The 15,318-nt window shown below is 43.2% G+C and overlaps 1 protein-coding gene and 1 long non-coding RNA gene across 2 annotated transcripts; one reads left to right on the forward strand and one right to left on the reverse strand.

Annotated features, from left to right (window-relative positions):
* Positions 1–221: 221 nt before the first annotated feature.
* Positions 222–5,881, forward strand: LOC148886625 (uncharacterized). Its single transcript, XR_016117778.1, has 3 exons — positions 222–291; positions 636–759; positions 5,745–5,881. It is a non-coding gene; the product is annotated as an uncharacterized LOC148886625 (long non-coding RNA).
* On the reverse strand, positions 1,060–14,834 carry LOC148886626 (E3 ubiquitin-protein ligase CBL-like). Its single transcript, XM_089016471.1, has 15 exons — positions 14,162–14,834; positions 12,009–12,256; positions 10,335–10,481; positions 10,103–10,259; positions 9,896–10,017; positions 8,833–8,970; positions 8,601–8,688; positions 8,385–8,516; positions 8,104–8,316; positions 7,544–7,660; positions 7,152–7,432; positions 6,912–7,079; positions 5,792–5,889; positions 5,261–5,449; positions 1,060–4,548 (listed from the first exon to the last, which is right to left on the reverse strand). Exons 1-15 carry the CDS (start codon positions 14,303–14,305, stop codon positions 4,217–4,219), a joined length of 2,574 nt encoding a protein of 857 aa, XP_088872597.1. The 5' UTR covers positions 14,306–14,834; the 3' UTR covers positions 1,060–4,216.
* Between the last annotated feature and the right edge of the window lie 484 nt (positions 14,835–15,318).

Genomic DNA, 15,318 nt, shown 5'->3' on the forward strand with positions numbered 1-15,318 from the left:
AATAATAATAATCATCATAATAATAATAAATGATATTTTTTTGTCGGAATGAAAATAAATAAATACTACAACCATGACGTTCGGGCTAGCTCACGATTGACAATGTGTCTGCTTCCCCCTTGTGGCAATAATCGAGATTTACACTGAGTACGACTCGTTTTTATTTCTGTCGATCAATGTAAATACTGCAATGCACCATGGGTAAATGAATGTACGATTATCTGTTTCGGTGGTTTCCGGCGTATCACGGAAAAGCCCGAAACAAATGCAAATGATTATAGCTCGATATCGGTAAGACAAAATGGCAGACGACGAAAGTTAAAACCTCTGAAGGAAAATAAAGCGTTTTACATTTGCTGTTGAAGTAAATGTATTTATTTAACTATTTTAACAGAAGTACATCATATGTCAGTTCCGAGCTCATTGTGTGTGTTTTGGGACACTTTAAGTCATTTTCATTGGTGTTTTGCATTTGACTAAAAATATCAGACTGTGTGTTTTGGGTATTTTAGATGCTATAAAACGTTTTTTCTGATGTCAGTTAGGAAACAAAAAAAAATGGTGTCGGTTGTCTTTTAAGTCTTGGCCTTCGCTAGCACGCATCTAAAATGTTCTCACGTTCTTCCCTCCACCAGCTCCAAAGAGAAAACCACCAAAGATGACATTGTGGTGGAAATGAAGAACAACGCCAACGCCAACAGTGAGGACACGATGCTCCTCAAGGCAGTCAATGGAGACAAAAATGGCACAAAGGAGCAGGTAACTTTTTTTTTTAAATATATATATATATATTTAGGAGATTAAAGGTGTCAGGGAAGTACCGTATTTTCTGCACAAAAGGCGCACCTAAAAGATCTTTTTCAAAAGGCCTCATAATCCATTGCGCCTTATGTATGGAAAATGTTTTTAAATGTCACTCGTTGAAGGTGCGCCTATGTGGCGCAGATCATGTAGCAATATGCGCTAATTCTAATATACTTGCGCTGTAATATTTGTAACCGTAGTACTGATATAAAGCAAAGAAAAACTATTATCGATAAAATACTCACACAAGCAATATTTTAAAGAAAATACTGTTTAATTAAAAATCTTAATGGCTTGGGCATGAAAAAAATGGCAACGCAACAAACGCCGAGGATATTAAAAAGACAATAAATAAATCATATTTACATGTATACGGCGACAAAGCAGCAACAAACATTTTAGTAGGCGAGTTGTCAAGACAAAAAACAAAAGGCGAGTGAAAAGACATATTTCAACTTTGTCTTGGAAATGAAACTCGTTTGAGATGGCCAATCGAATGAGAGTGTGCGGGAGAGACAGGCACGTAAAAATTTCAAGACGGAAGATAAAGCGCTGAGTTTATCCTCAGTCATGCAAAGTCCCTCGAGTGGAGTTTCCCCCCCACCCAAACAAAAAAAAGTACCACTTTAAAAAGTCCTCCTTAAGGCCTTTAAACGTGACATTTCATAACCTTAAGTCAACGTGCTAGCTAACACATAACGTTACATCATGACAACAATTCTTTAGTATTAGCATTTAAGTAATGGAGTTTTAATCTCTTTTTTTTCATATTCATACCATCTGTGACTAATCCAGGAAGAAAGTCTTCCAAAAATGGCGAGCCAACCTGCCAAAAGGCACAAAAACAGACGTTACTTAACAAGACATCTGACGTAAGCCATTCGAAGTAAAACCGACGTTAAAACACTCCTCATCCAGACTGGAATATGTTTGTTCTTCTTTCGGTCTCGGTTATTGTTGGCGCTTTTTAAAAGTCAGAAACGGAACGAGGCGAAATGACAAACGTGTGCAATTAGGGATGCGCAAACACGAAGTAAAAGTGCTTGTGATGCTATCATCGTTGCCTGAAAGGGTTGCGGAACGAGTAGAAACAGGAAGTAAATGAAAATTGATGCTGAACTGGGTCGTAGGGAAAAAATGGTGCAAAAAAATGGAAGTACAGTAATACCTTGGCTTACGAACTTAATTGGTTCCCAGACAGTGTGTAAGGTGATAAGTGTGTATCCCAAATATTAATTTCCCATAGGAAACAATTAAAATGAGAATAATCCGTTCCCAGGTCCCCATAAAACATAATTTTCTAATTTTCTAAGCCTTAAAACTCCACAAAAATATACCTTATTTTATGTGTAATAAATGTGCTGTGGTATTATAATTAAAGAAATAAACGGTACTTTATAATAAAGTCGTTTTATTTATCTTTGTGATGGTCGTTGATGGTTTGATGGAATGGAGAGGCCGGTTTCATCAGCATTAAACACTTGATAAGGAACATAGCCATCTTGAGGAATGATCCCTTGTAGGTGCTTTCTCTGCGATAATTTTACCTAGTTCCTCATCAATCGTGTTCTGTTTAGCTGGGTTGATAGCTTTTTGCATCCAGGGCACAGATGGCTTGTGCGGGTTATTTGTGGAGCTTGATTGATGGGAATTTTAACCTTGCAGTCTACACTCTGCCTTTGAACTATCAAAGTTGAAACTCTCTCACTTTCGTCTGCCTGTCTCTTTAATGTTTAAACCACCTCCCCTCACTGCTGCGTTCTTGACCAATCACATGGCTTTAACCGACGACTGGGGGCGTGGAATATAGAGGACCAAAATAAGCCGGTTGCCATTTTCTTTTAGGAGAACGGGCTCGTTTGCGAACGACACATCACTCATTGTGGCAGCTCCGTGTGTATCCCGAAAAATAGTTCGTATGCCGAGGTAAAATGTTCATAAATTTAACGTTCGTAAACCGAAAAGTTCGTAAGCCAAAGGGTTCGTAAACCGAGGTATCACCGTAGATGCTATTGGTGCTTAAAACGGGCTGCGGAAAACAAATAGAAAAAGGAGATGTTGTTTGAAGAAGAATAAACGGAAGCAGGAGGTAAAAGTAGTTCCGATGCTCAAATTTCTTGTCGAAAAAAAAAAATATAGAAAACAGGTAGTGAATGTGACGCCGTTAAGTTACAGCCTCAACTAGCTGCGGTACATATAAAACAGGAAGTAGAATTCAATGTCAAGAACAAAAAAAAAAAAGATGCCTAAAAAGGTTGCGGAATAAATGGAAATGACACGAAATAAACTAGATGGTTTAAAAAATGTGAACCCGAATGGTATTTTTGTTTTTAACTCATTCACTGCCATTGAGGAATGTTTTCGTCAATTAAAAACGTGATGTGCAGCGCAATTTCCGAATTTGTTCGGGTTTTGTTTTTTTTCATGCTTGGGTGCCGATAAAGCGATAGCCATGGCAATGTTTTTTGCATTTACCTTTTAATAACACATTTCATTTCTAAGCGCCTTTCAAAACTCTCAAGGTCACTTTACAGTCACAGGAAAAACCTTTCCTGTGGGTGAGCAGCGGCAGCAACATGCGCCAGCGTTCACTCAACCCGGAAGTAACTCAAATAGATAGAAAGCTAGTTAATGGATAGCTAATAAATAGCTAATAGATAGCCAGCTAATAGCTAGCCAGCTAGCTAATAAATAGCTAATAGATAGCCAGATAGCTAACAGCCATCTAACAGCTAGCTAATGGATAGCTAATACAACATCAGATGTCCATGTTAGCGCTTTTGTCTAGCTTCAGCTGTTGTTAAAGCGCTATTTAAATCAATAGGTATGTTTTGTATTTTTTACAGATGCCCCCATTTCAAGTTCAAATAACTACAGACCCATATTACTTAGGAATTAACTATTTTCTTCATTTTATGTCGTCCTAAAACTAATGATTTTGTGGGTCCTGGATTTCGAGTGACAATGACAAAAACCCTGGCACTGGAGTGGACACATTTTTTGCACATCGTCTGGCAGTGAATCAGCTAAAAAGCTATTCAAGGAGGTAATAGTCAACGACATGCGATGCTTGCCTGCCGAACTGGAGTGCTCAAACAAATACAATTTGCTACGATTTAGCTCCCAACAGCCTATCTCGATGGTCAAACTGTTCATACGACATCATTATGAGTATTATTGTGACTGCACGTGGCCACGCTAAAAATGATACGACACAAGCAGCTAGCGGAGGGCGGGGAGGGGGGTCACATTGAGTCGACGTGTGGTCCCTTGGGTAGTTACGACGTACGCTTTAAGAAACATTTGAAGGCTTTATGGAGTTTTCCTTGTGGGATAAAAGCGTGGAAAGTTTCGGAGGCAACTGACAGCGCGACGATGGCACGAGGCAGGCTTTGGGGAGGTCGCGGCGGGACTATGTGGCGATGTGCGCGGCCGAGGGGACGGACACAAACTCTCGGAGGATGTTCTTGGCCGTCTCCAGGTTATTCCTGGCGATCAACAGCGCCTTCTGGATGTCCTGGATGGAATAGCCTTGAGACATCAGGCACTCAATCTCACCGCTTAGCACCCCGCCGGCCGAAGGGGGCGGCGGCGGCGGCGTGTGCGAGGAGGAGGGCCGGGGGGGCTGCTCCGGTAAAGCTGAAGGGGGCTCGCGGGTCAGCGGGCGAGCACGCCGGTCCGAATTGGCGCGCCGTGGGAGGGGTTTAGGTGGGCGTTCGGGTTCTGCGCCGGCTGCGTACAAACCTGAGGGGAGGAAACAGGAAGTGAAAGTGAATGTGATGCCAGGGTTAGCGCGATGCTAGGCCGTGAAAAGGAAACGGGAAGTGAATATGATGCTCTGGTTAGCGCAATGCGAGACCGTGAAAAGGAAACAGGAAGTGAATGTGATGCTATGGTTAGCGCAATGCTAGGCTGCAAAAAGGAAACAAGGAAGTGAAAGTGAACGTGATGCTATGGTTAGCGCAATGCTAGGCTGCGAAAAGGAAACAAGGAAGTGAAAGTGAATGTGATGCTATGGTTAGCGCAATGCTAGGCTGCGAAAAGGAAACAAGGAAGTGAAAGTGAATGTGATGCTATGGTTAGCGCGACGCTAAACCATGAAAATGAAACAGGAAGTGAAAGTGAAAGCGATGCTATGGTTAGCGTGATGCTGAACCATGAAAATGAAACAGGAAGTGCAAGTAAATGTGATGCTATGGTTAGTGCCGTGCTATGCCGTGGCACATCGTGAACAGCAAGCGTATTTAATTTCATTGTTGCTAAGCAACCACTTTACAGGAAAAAAAAACTAGAAACAGGATGTAAAAGCGAATGTGACGACACAACCCCGCCCAAACTAGCTGAGGAAAACCTATAAATACAAAATAAAAGTGAATTTGATGCTATCTCATTGCTAAGATGACCAAATCAAAAGGGGAATTCAACAAAACGGACACGCGCTTGTAGCGTCACATACCGGCTTCCACGGCTCCGTCGATGCTGAGATTGCTGAAGGCTTTAGAAGGCCCGTTGGCGTCCGCCAGAACCCGCCGGGCAGGCGCCGGGGGGGCCATCGGCCGAGGGCAGTCGTACTCGTAAGTGTCCTCGAAGGGGCCTTCTGTGGACTTGGCTTGGTAGACCGCCGAGGAGGAGTGTTGAGGACGCTCTGAAAAGTACCCAGGCACGCACACGCGTGTCAAAATACAAATAAATAATACATTTTATTTCAAGCGCCTTTCAAAACACCCAAGGACACTTTACAATAAGAACAATAAAACAAAGCACATAACAATAAAACCATAAGTAAAATGATACATAATAAAATCCGTGTGCATTAACTAAAAAAAAAAAATCCTACTTGGACCCTCCGCACCCTGCCCACCACCTTTTCCAGCGACTTCCCTCTACTGACGCATGAAGTCAACCACACTGGAACTTAAAACCATGTCTCCTCAACACAGGATGTGGATTCGGGTGTAAAGTAGCATCGAACGGGGGAAAGGCGTACCGTGATCGAGGGTCTCCGAGGCGGCGGCCTGCGCCTGGATGTTACACATTGCCTCGTACACTTGAGGGTCTGCCGAATCCACGTCGAGGCTTTCACCGCTGGAAGCGCAAGTAAACCACAAAAAAAGTCAATCACAAAAAATGTCACAAAAAAAGTTAATCACAAAAAAGTTAATCACAAAAAAGTAAATAAAAAAAAGTGAATCACAAAAAAAGTAAATAAAAAAGTATGTCACAAAAAAGTGAATCACAAAAAAAGTAAGTCACAAAAAAAGTATGTCACAAAAAAGTGAATCACAAAAAAAGTAAGTCACAAAAAAAGGTACATCACAAAAAAAGTCACAAAAAAGTATGTCACAAAAAAAAGTAAGTCACAAAAAGATGTCTTGCTTGGATACCGGTAACGCGCTGGTCAGACCTCTGGCAATGTTTTTCCTTTCCACAAAGGGCAGCATTTCCCTTTTGTCCATGTTAGCGCTTTGTTAAGCTTTTGCTGTTGTGAAAGCGCTATATAAAATCAATATGTATGTATTGTATTTTGTCCAGCCGTCCCCATTTCAATCTCGGATAACTCCAGACCCATATAACTTAGGAATTAACTCTTTTTTTTTTTGAAAGAAGAGAGACTGAGGTTTCTTATGCTGAATTATCAAATATTGTATTTTAACAATTACTATTAACTCATTCACTGCCATTCGGGAATTTAAAGCTTCATACCCGAATTTGTTCGTCTTTTGTTTTTTTCATGCATGGGTGTCAGCATTTCCCTTTTTCCATGTTCGCACTTTGCTCTAGCTTCAGCTGTTGTTAAAGCGCTATATAAACCAATATGTATTGTATTGTATTGTGTACAGCCGCATTCATTTCAAGCTCATATAACTCTAGACCCGTATAACTTAGGAATTAACTCTTTTTTTTCCTGATAAAAGATTTTTAACACTGTATTGACTGACTCTGTGGGTCCTGGAATTTAAGTGACAATGACAAAAACCCTGGCACTGGAGTGGACACATTTTTGCACATCATCTGGCAGTGAATGAGTAACACCAACCCCCCCCAAACAAAATGACAACGTAACCAGAATTTTGGCGCCATCTTGTGGCTACTAAAAAAAAAATCACCTGACGTCATTGTGGTTGGCTTGACTGGGCGGAGGCGGAGGCACCAGAGAGCCGGTGATGATCCACGGGGCGCCGGATGCCGGCAGGGAGGTTGGGCTCATGTACTCGTTTTCTTCGCAGTCGGTGGGCAACGTCTCCCTGCTGGAAACGGCCGACGTTGGCAGCGACCTGACCCCCCAAAAAAAGGTCACAGTCATTCACTGAAGACCCTTTTTAGACACCCCCTCTGATTTGTCATACCTGGCGGCCAGGCAGTAGATAGCATTGGTAGCCATGTTGCTTTTTCCCCCCTCAGCTCCGCCTCCTTGAGACGTGACGGGCGCTGCGTTAGCCTTGCAAGCGGGCCTCGGCACCATATAGTTGGCGGCCCAAGCGGGCGTGTCGGGCGTCGAGGGGAGGGGTCTCCTCTGCAGCCTGGAATCCGCCGTCACCAGGGAAGGACGCTCCGGGGGAGGCGGAGGCGGTAGTTCCCGGAGTGCCGGGGGCAGTGGGAGGGGCTTGTCCCTGTGTGTGGCCCCCATCTGTTTGCGGTCAAAAAAAAAAAAAAAAAACAAGGGAGGCTGTTTTTAAATTTAAATGAGTGGTTTCTGTCGTCCAAAAGTGGTTTTTCTTTGGGTGGACTTGTACAAGACCTTAGCGCAGGCTCCTTGGACCAGCTGGCCGTGTGAGTTGGAGGGTCTTTGCTGTAGGAGGTCCAGCCGGGGCGGGACGGGAGGCAGCTGGGACACGGGAGATGGCGGGCGTTCCACCTAGACAAAAACATGTCCGCGGATTTCATTCCCATGTGTGTGTTTTTACAAATACAACCCAGAAAAAAAAAGAGGTTTCAAATTGGCCATCTATTGGAAAAGTGCTCCTTTCTGTGTAAAATTACCGTATTTTCCAATGTATAAGGCACACCTAAAAGCCTTGATTTTCTTCCAAAGCAATGCACCGCATTATAAGGGTCACCTTCAATGAATGACATATGAAAACGTTTTCCATACATAAGGCGCACCGCGTTATGAGGCGCATGGTCAGCTTTTGCAACAAAAAAAAAAAAAATAGGTGCGCCTTATAGTGCAGAAAATACGGTACTTCATCATAGTGCCAAGATGTCAGAGGAGGACTACTTTTTAAAAATGTTAACCTCCCCTTTAAACGTAGCGTCACATATGGCGGCCATATTGCGTTACCGCGGAATCGAACCTACCTTGCTGCAGGCCAGCCTGCTCATGACGAGGTTCTGGTCCTCCAGACGCTCGTCGTCGTCCTCGTCGTTAGCGGCCGCCTCGGCTCGGCTGGCTCCCCCCTGGAAGCCGGCGAAAGCCCCCCCGCCGGCTTTGGGGTGGAAGGGGTCCACCACGATAGGCTCGGTGCCTTTAATCTCACAGCGGCAGAAGGGGCAACCCTGACCCTCTGAATCCTGATGTCACACAAATGCGGTTTGTTGAGAACGGGGTCAGGGGTCATTTTCAGGACTGGGTCACTCACCTGCCAGGCGGTCAGACAGGAAGTGCACATGAGGTGTCGGCACGGCTCGATCTTGACGTCCTTGTCGTTCTCGGCGCAGATTTTGCACAGCTGGAACGTGGAGCCCATCTCGCAGTATAACTCGTATTGCTCCTGCAACAAAAAAAAAAAAAACAGAGACCGCGCAATGACCCCTGGGGAACACCCGCGAGAGCTTCGCTGACAAGAGGAACCCACCTGGGTCACTTTAATGTGGTCTTGCGGAGATGGTTCACACAGGCCCGTTAGGTCCGGGTTCTGCGCACGGCCATCTGGGAAGAGGTAGCTAGAAAATACACAAACGGGATTTTGTAGCCACATATTCACGCCTGGTTGACATTGTGTGTGTGTGTGACTGTTTTGGACTTTTCACAATTAATTCATAAATGTTAAAGTATTTCAAAAATCAAAATGGCGCAACCCGACTCACAATCCCTCTCTGTAGCCGTCGATGAGCGCTTGGAAAAGAGGCTTGTTATGAGGGATGGTTTGCAGGATGTTGCCGTCCGCCGTCACGTAGCCGATGGCCCACTGGCCCAGTCGCGTGCAACTTAGCCTGAAGATGTAGCTGAAGGGGCAGTTGACACTTTTTACTTGATTTAAAAACTAAATGTATTGATATTTCCATATTAACTCATTCACCGCCAGACGATGTGCAAAAATATGTCCACTCCAGTGCCAGGGTTTTTGTCATTTTCACTCAAATTGCAGGACCCACAGAATATTGACTTTTAGGACTATATAAACCTTAAATTATCTTCTTTCACCAGGAAAAAAAGAGTTAATTCCTAAGTTATAAGGAGTTATCTGAGCTTGAAATGGGGGCAGATGTACAAAATACAATGCAATACATGCATATTGGTTTATATAGCGCTTTAGCAACAGCTGAAGCGGTAACAAAGCGCTAACAGGGACAAAAGGCTAATGCTGCCTCCTCGTGGAAGGGAAAAACACTGCCAGAGGTCTGACCAGTGCTTTATCAGCACCCCTGTAAGAAAACAATTGGGAATAAGTCACAGTTCAATTCCAGAATAAATTCAGTTTTTGGTTCGGTTTTGGTTTTTCCTGCGGAGGGTGCAGATAAAGCGCCGGTCAGAACTCTGGCAATGTTTTTCCCTTCCACGAGGGGGCAGAATTCACCTTTTGTCAATGTTAGTGCTTTGTTACAAGTTCAGCTGTTGTTAAAGCGCTATATTAATCAATATGTATTGTATTTTGTACAGCTGCCCCCATTTCAAGCTCAGATAACTCCAGATCCATATAACTTAGGAATTAACTAATGAACTCATTTTTTTCTGATGAAAGAAGAGAGTCGAAAGTTTCTTATGCTGTATTGAATGTTTACGTAGTCCTAAAACTCAATATTCTGTGGTTCCTGGAATTCAAGTGACAATGACAACAACCCTGGCACTGGAGTGGACACATTTTTGCACATCGTCTGGCAATGAAGTAGTTAATATACACAGAAAAAATAAGACTTATTTGAAAATTACCTGCCGGGCTTGTGAATGAACCTGTGCAGGCGCGCTTTGACCTCATCATACGTCAGGAAGGCCATGTAGCCCGGGTGTGTGACGGCGAGGCTGTTCCAGTTGCGCAATAGAGATGACCACGGCTATAGGAATGAGTGTGAGTCACATGAACCCTCAACATTTTCGAGAGATGGAATGCTAGTTGGCCTTCAAAGCGGCTATGCTAACCTGGAAGAGCCTTGTGAAGATGTCAAACTCAAAAACGGAGATGTAGTCGTTGCAGGTGAGGTCGATGGTGGATTTGAGCGCCATGGCCTCCAGGCCCGAACTGATCGGATGGAACTCGTGAAGCGCCTGACGAAACGTCCTCCACGGCACGATGGTCCTGCGAGGGCGGCCATGATCAGAGTCCTTCCAACATGGACGACATGATGGGTTTTTTTTCTAAACGCAAACTCACTTGTCCCCGAAGGAGCGCCTCCAAAACTCGGCGGCGTCGGCTTTGGTGATGCGGAAGTTGTCCCCTTGGAACAAGCCGTTGGGGAAGATGGCTTTGAGTTCGGCGAGCATGTGACTGAAGATGAGTGACAGCTTGGTGAGGTTTCGCCTGTGGGGGTGGATTTGGGGGGGGGGGGGCAAAGATTGACTCGGTGACGTGCTCTCAAAACAACACGACGGTGGCTCATGAGGAAGAAGGACCGACTTTCGCTCTGTAATCATTTCGATGGGGAAAAAAAGGGGAAGTGGACGTGCTAATTATAGATCTTTATCTGAAAACGGATGCTCTTTTTGCTGCCACTCGATGAATTGCAACTCACAATGATTTTTTGTTGTCATTAACTCATTTACCACCATTCCTGAATTTATCCGGGTATTGAAAAAAGTGTAATGTGGAGCGCCATTCCCAATTTTTTTTTTTTTTTGTGCGAGAGGGTTCCAATAAAGCGGTGGTCAGACATCTGGCTATGTTTTTTCCCCTCCCACGAGCGGGCAGCATTTGCCTTTTGTCCATGTTAGCGCTTTGTTACGGCGCTATATAAATCAATGTGTATACAGGTAACATCCGACTTACGACCGAGTTCCGTTCCGAACAAACGGTCGTATGTCGAAATGGTCGTAAGTCGAAATCCATTCAAAATTTTGAATAGAAGATCGGAGGCTAGATGACACGCAACCCCCCCCCCCCCTCTCTCTCTCCGGTGCCATCACACGGTCGATTGCTGTGCGAGAGTGAGATGCTGGCTGGCTGCCTGGCCAAAATTGTTCTATGCGTTGCCGGCCTGCTAGCGCGTTGCGGTGCCAGGCGTCGAATTAAAATAAAAAAAAAATAGGGTCTGGAGGTCATGGTCGTAAGTACAGGTGGTCGTAAGTCGAGCGGGTCGGACGTCGGATGTTACCTGTATATTGTATTGGACATTGTACAGCCGCCCCCATTTCAAACTCCGATAACTCCAGATCCATATTACTTAGGAATTAACTCTTTTTTTTCTGATGAAAGAAGAGAGTGTAATTCTTCATTAACATTCTTAACATTTTTAGTTTACACATTTGCGAGCTGCTAAATAAAGCAATACGTATTGTATATTGTACAGCCGCCCCCATTTCAAACTCAGATAACTCCAGATCCATACAACTGAGGAATTAACTCTTTTTTTTCTGATAAAAGCAAGAGATTCTAAGGTTTCTTACGCTCCATTGAATGTTTATGTAGTCCTAAAACTCAATATTCTGTGGGTCCTGCAATTTGAGTGAAAATGACAAAAGCCCTGTCACTGGAATGGACACATTTTTGCACGTTGTCTGGCAGTGAATGAGTTATAAATACACGTGCATCAATCACAAATAATTCCCCATATATTGTTTCTGTTATTTTTTATTTTGGGGGGAAAATTATAATAAATAATCAACTAAGATAAAGAGCAATGATTCATAAAGTTGGACCAAACTGTCATCTTGAAAACCGGAATATGCAAATTAATATCTGACAAAAATATGCTTCAGGCACATATCCCTTTTTTGTTCATTGAAATTTGCATCTTCATAATACATCTTTTGTAACCCAAAACCGTGTTTGATTGACGTGTGAAATGTCATATGAGCTATGGTTGCCATAAAACAAGATGTCGACGCTAACCTGGGCTGCGAGTTCTCCTCGTACATCCTCTCCTTTGCCTCCTTGAACAAGCTCATGGTCTGCTTCGTCTTATTGGTCAGGTTATCCATGACCACCCGGAAGTACTCGTTCTCGCCCAGCATGTCCATACGGCTTTCGTAGCGTGACAGGATGGTGCGCAGGTGCTGGTAGGTGTCCGGCAGCAGGTCCAGGATGTACGGTGGACTGTTTTTCAATGCCACTTTGGGGTTCTGGCACAAGCGCACCACCTGCAATCGACGGGGGGGGGGGGAATACCTAGCGCTCAGTGAAGTGACGGCAAACAACTTTAGCTTAGCAGAAAACAAGAGACAGTCTTGGACAGTCTGCGGCTACATGGATGCAAAGCGCCGATGCGGATGTGGAACTGGCCGCTGCTTGGAATTGAAGCGGATTTACGTGGGACAAAAGATGTGAGACAATCTCTTTTTGTCAATGGATGCTACAGCGTTCAGTGTTTGCTTTCAACATTTAGCTTGTAGCAAACGTGCACATTTCACCATGATGTCCTTAATCCACTGGTGAAAAGGACACTTTGATGCTCTCTTTCATCTAGAACTGCTTCATACAACAAAGAGGGTGCAGATAGTGTTTAAGATTGAATGGCTGTCTGTGTCTTTTGTGTTGTGTCACATATTTACTGTAGTTTTTTTATACGTACTTCAAGATGGCGTCGCGAGCGTGGATACGTTTACAGTTGCTCATGTAGTTTGTTTTTCTACTTCTTCCTTTCCTTTCCTCTTTCATCACTTTTGTGCTGTGAAATGTAAATTTCTCCACTGCGAGACTAATAATAATAAATTAATTAAAAAACAATAATACCATAATAATAATAATAATGATAATACATTACATTCTAATCACCTTTCAAAGCTCTCAAGGACACTTTACAATAAAGGCAAATAATAAAGGCTAATCCAATCCATTCCCAACTACAAAAATCTTACTAGCTTAATGCTAACACATAATGCAAAACACCGTAGATCGGCTAATTCTACTAGCCTCAATATTAGGGTCGTTACACCCTTATAAGCAACACACGTACAAATGGAATAACAACATAGACAGGCATATGTTCTTTATCCTCTGTGAAAAATGACCAAAAGTTTACTGAGGTATTTGGTGACACTTTTTTTGCATTAGGAACATTTTGTCTATTATACTACTATTATTCATTCTATACTTTTGATGTGATTGTTTTATGCTTTTCTAGCCAAGTATGAGATTTTTTCATACGTAAAATAACGTTACAAAATATATTTGGTGATTCTTTTGGGAGCGTTTTGTGTTCCAAGCGTAGAAACGGAACCAAACTAAAGTCCTGCATTGAGCCACCATTGTATTCGGTTAAATCAGCGGCCTCTTGTAAAACCCTCCGTAATCCATCATGATGCTTTCTTGATATGAATCATGGGCAGCGGTATTTCAAAGTAGGTCGTCTGCTTATTAAAAACCGGTGGGCAATAGTTACAATTAATTTAACCTTCTGATATGGCCCAATAAACTGCCCGTTTCAACGAATAGATAGCAAATAGCTAGCTAGCTAGGGAGCCAGCTAGCTAGTTAGATACCGAATAGATAGCAAATCGATAGCTAGCTAGTATTTATTATACATTTCATTTATACATTCACCGGAGATGTTTGTTATAAAACCTCAATCTATGTACTCTTTAGCATTTGACTCAGCTTGATTTTAGTTTTACTCCCTGGTGCTTTCTACTATCTTTGTGACTGCTTTATTTTCCTGTTTTCATGATAGTTGTCCATGTTAAGCGCTTTATTACAGCTTCTGCTGTTGTTACAGAGCTATATCAATCAATATTGGCATAATTGTATTGTATCCATTTTGTACTTCATCGAGAGACAAATGCCCACTGATTTTGGGTAAGAGGGGGTAAAACGTATTTCTCCTTTTTTTACCAAAAATTATTGAAGTGTAATAAGCCTTGTTTATAACCTCATTCATACTATTTTTTGAAGTACTCGATTCAAACTCAAGGGCGGTGGTAGTCAATGTGAGATTGTTGGATTGTGTGGTTTCATCAGTACCATCGTTCCATTTCAGAACACCCAAAGAGGGTAGTGACAGTAAAAAAAAAAGCGAAGCTGGTATTTTAACCGATAAAAAACGATACCTTATCCATGAGCTTCCAGCATTTCTCCACCATTTTCTTGTCCACCACGGCGGGTTGGTGGGGCTGCATGGGCTGCTGGTGGGGCTGAAAGGCGTCCTTCATCAAGCCGATGAGACCCGCGCCCCTCCTCGGATTTCCGGCCATTAATTCGCTCGGTCACCGGGGTAGGTGGAGGAGGGGGGGGGGGTGAGCCCGCTTGACAGCCTCGGGATGGATCCTCAATCTTTTTTTTTCCCACAATTACGGTACTCGGTACGCGATGGTTATCCGGCAAGCTTGTGGAGAAGAGGGGGAGGAGGGCGAGAGAACACAAAGAAAGGGGAAGAAAAAAAGGCGCTGTGGAAACGATGTGATCGCGACGCTGCTAGCTAACCGAGCTACATTGGAAAGAGGAGGAAGGGGGGGTTAGTGAAAAAGACTCGGCGATCCAAACTCGACCCAAACGCCGCCGCGAGGCGGTGTCGGTCGCTGTACGACGACTTCTCGCGTCGAGTCAAAAGCGTCCCCGCGGTGCCAGCCGAGCTAATAATAAACCGGCGGTGTGTTAATCGGCCGCACGGGGCGATCAACAAGCAGGTTGAGACCAAGAGCGGTCGCTTCACAGTTTACAGCCGATGTCAAGTCAGCCAGCGAAGCCACACCAAACGCGGATATCCGCCTGACACCTTCAAAATAAAATAAGTGTCGAGTTGACACTGCTATCATATTTTCCGGTGTATAAGGCGCACCCAAAAGCCTTAATTTTCTTCAAAAGATGACCCTGCGCCTAATATGCAGTACACCTTATAGTTCTTTTATAGTTTTATAGATTTATAGTATAGTTTTATAGTTTTATAGTTCTACCGGAAACAAATTCCTTGTGTGCTCTACATACTTGGCAATAAAGATGATTCTGATTCTGATTCTGATTTTATCATTTCAAATAATGTACAGCGTACTACAACTTTAATACGCAAATTGTAATCATTTATAAGGACAGCTATTAGCCAATGTTGACAGGTATATATATATATATATATATATATATATATATATATATATATATATATATATATATATATATATATATATATATATATTTACATATTATATTTGGAAAACCTTTTTCATTCCTTGAAGGTGCACTTTATACTGTACTCCGGTGCACCTTATATATG

Source organism: Hippocampus bargibanti, linkage group LG16 (assembly GCF_051943395.1).
Source record: "Hippocampus bargibanti isolate YZ-2025 linkage group LG16, ASM5194339v1, whole genome shotgun sequence".
In the NCBI taxonomy this organism is placed as follows: Eukaryota; Metazoa; Chordata; class Actinopteri; order Syngnathiformes; family Syngnathidae; genus Hippocampus; species Hippocampus bargibanti.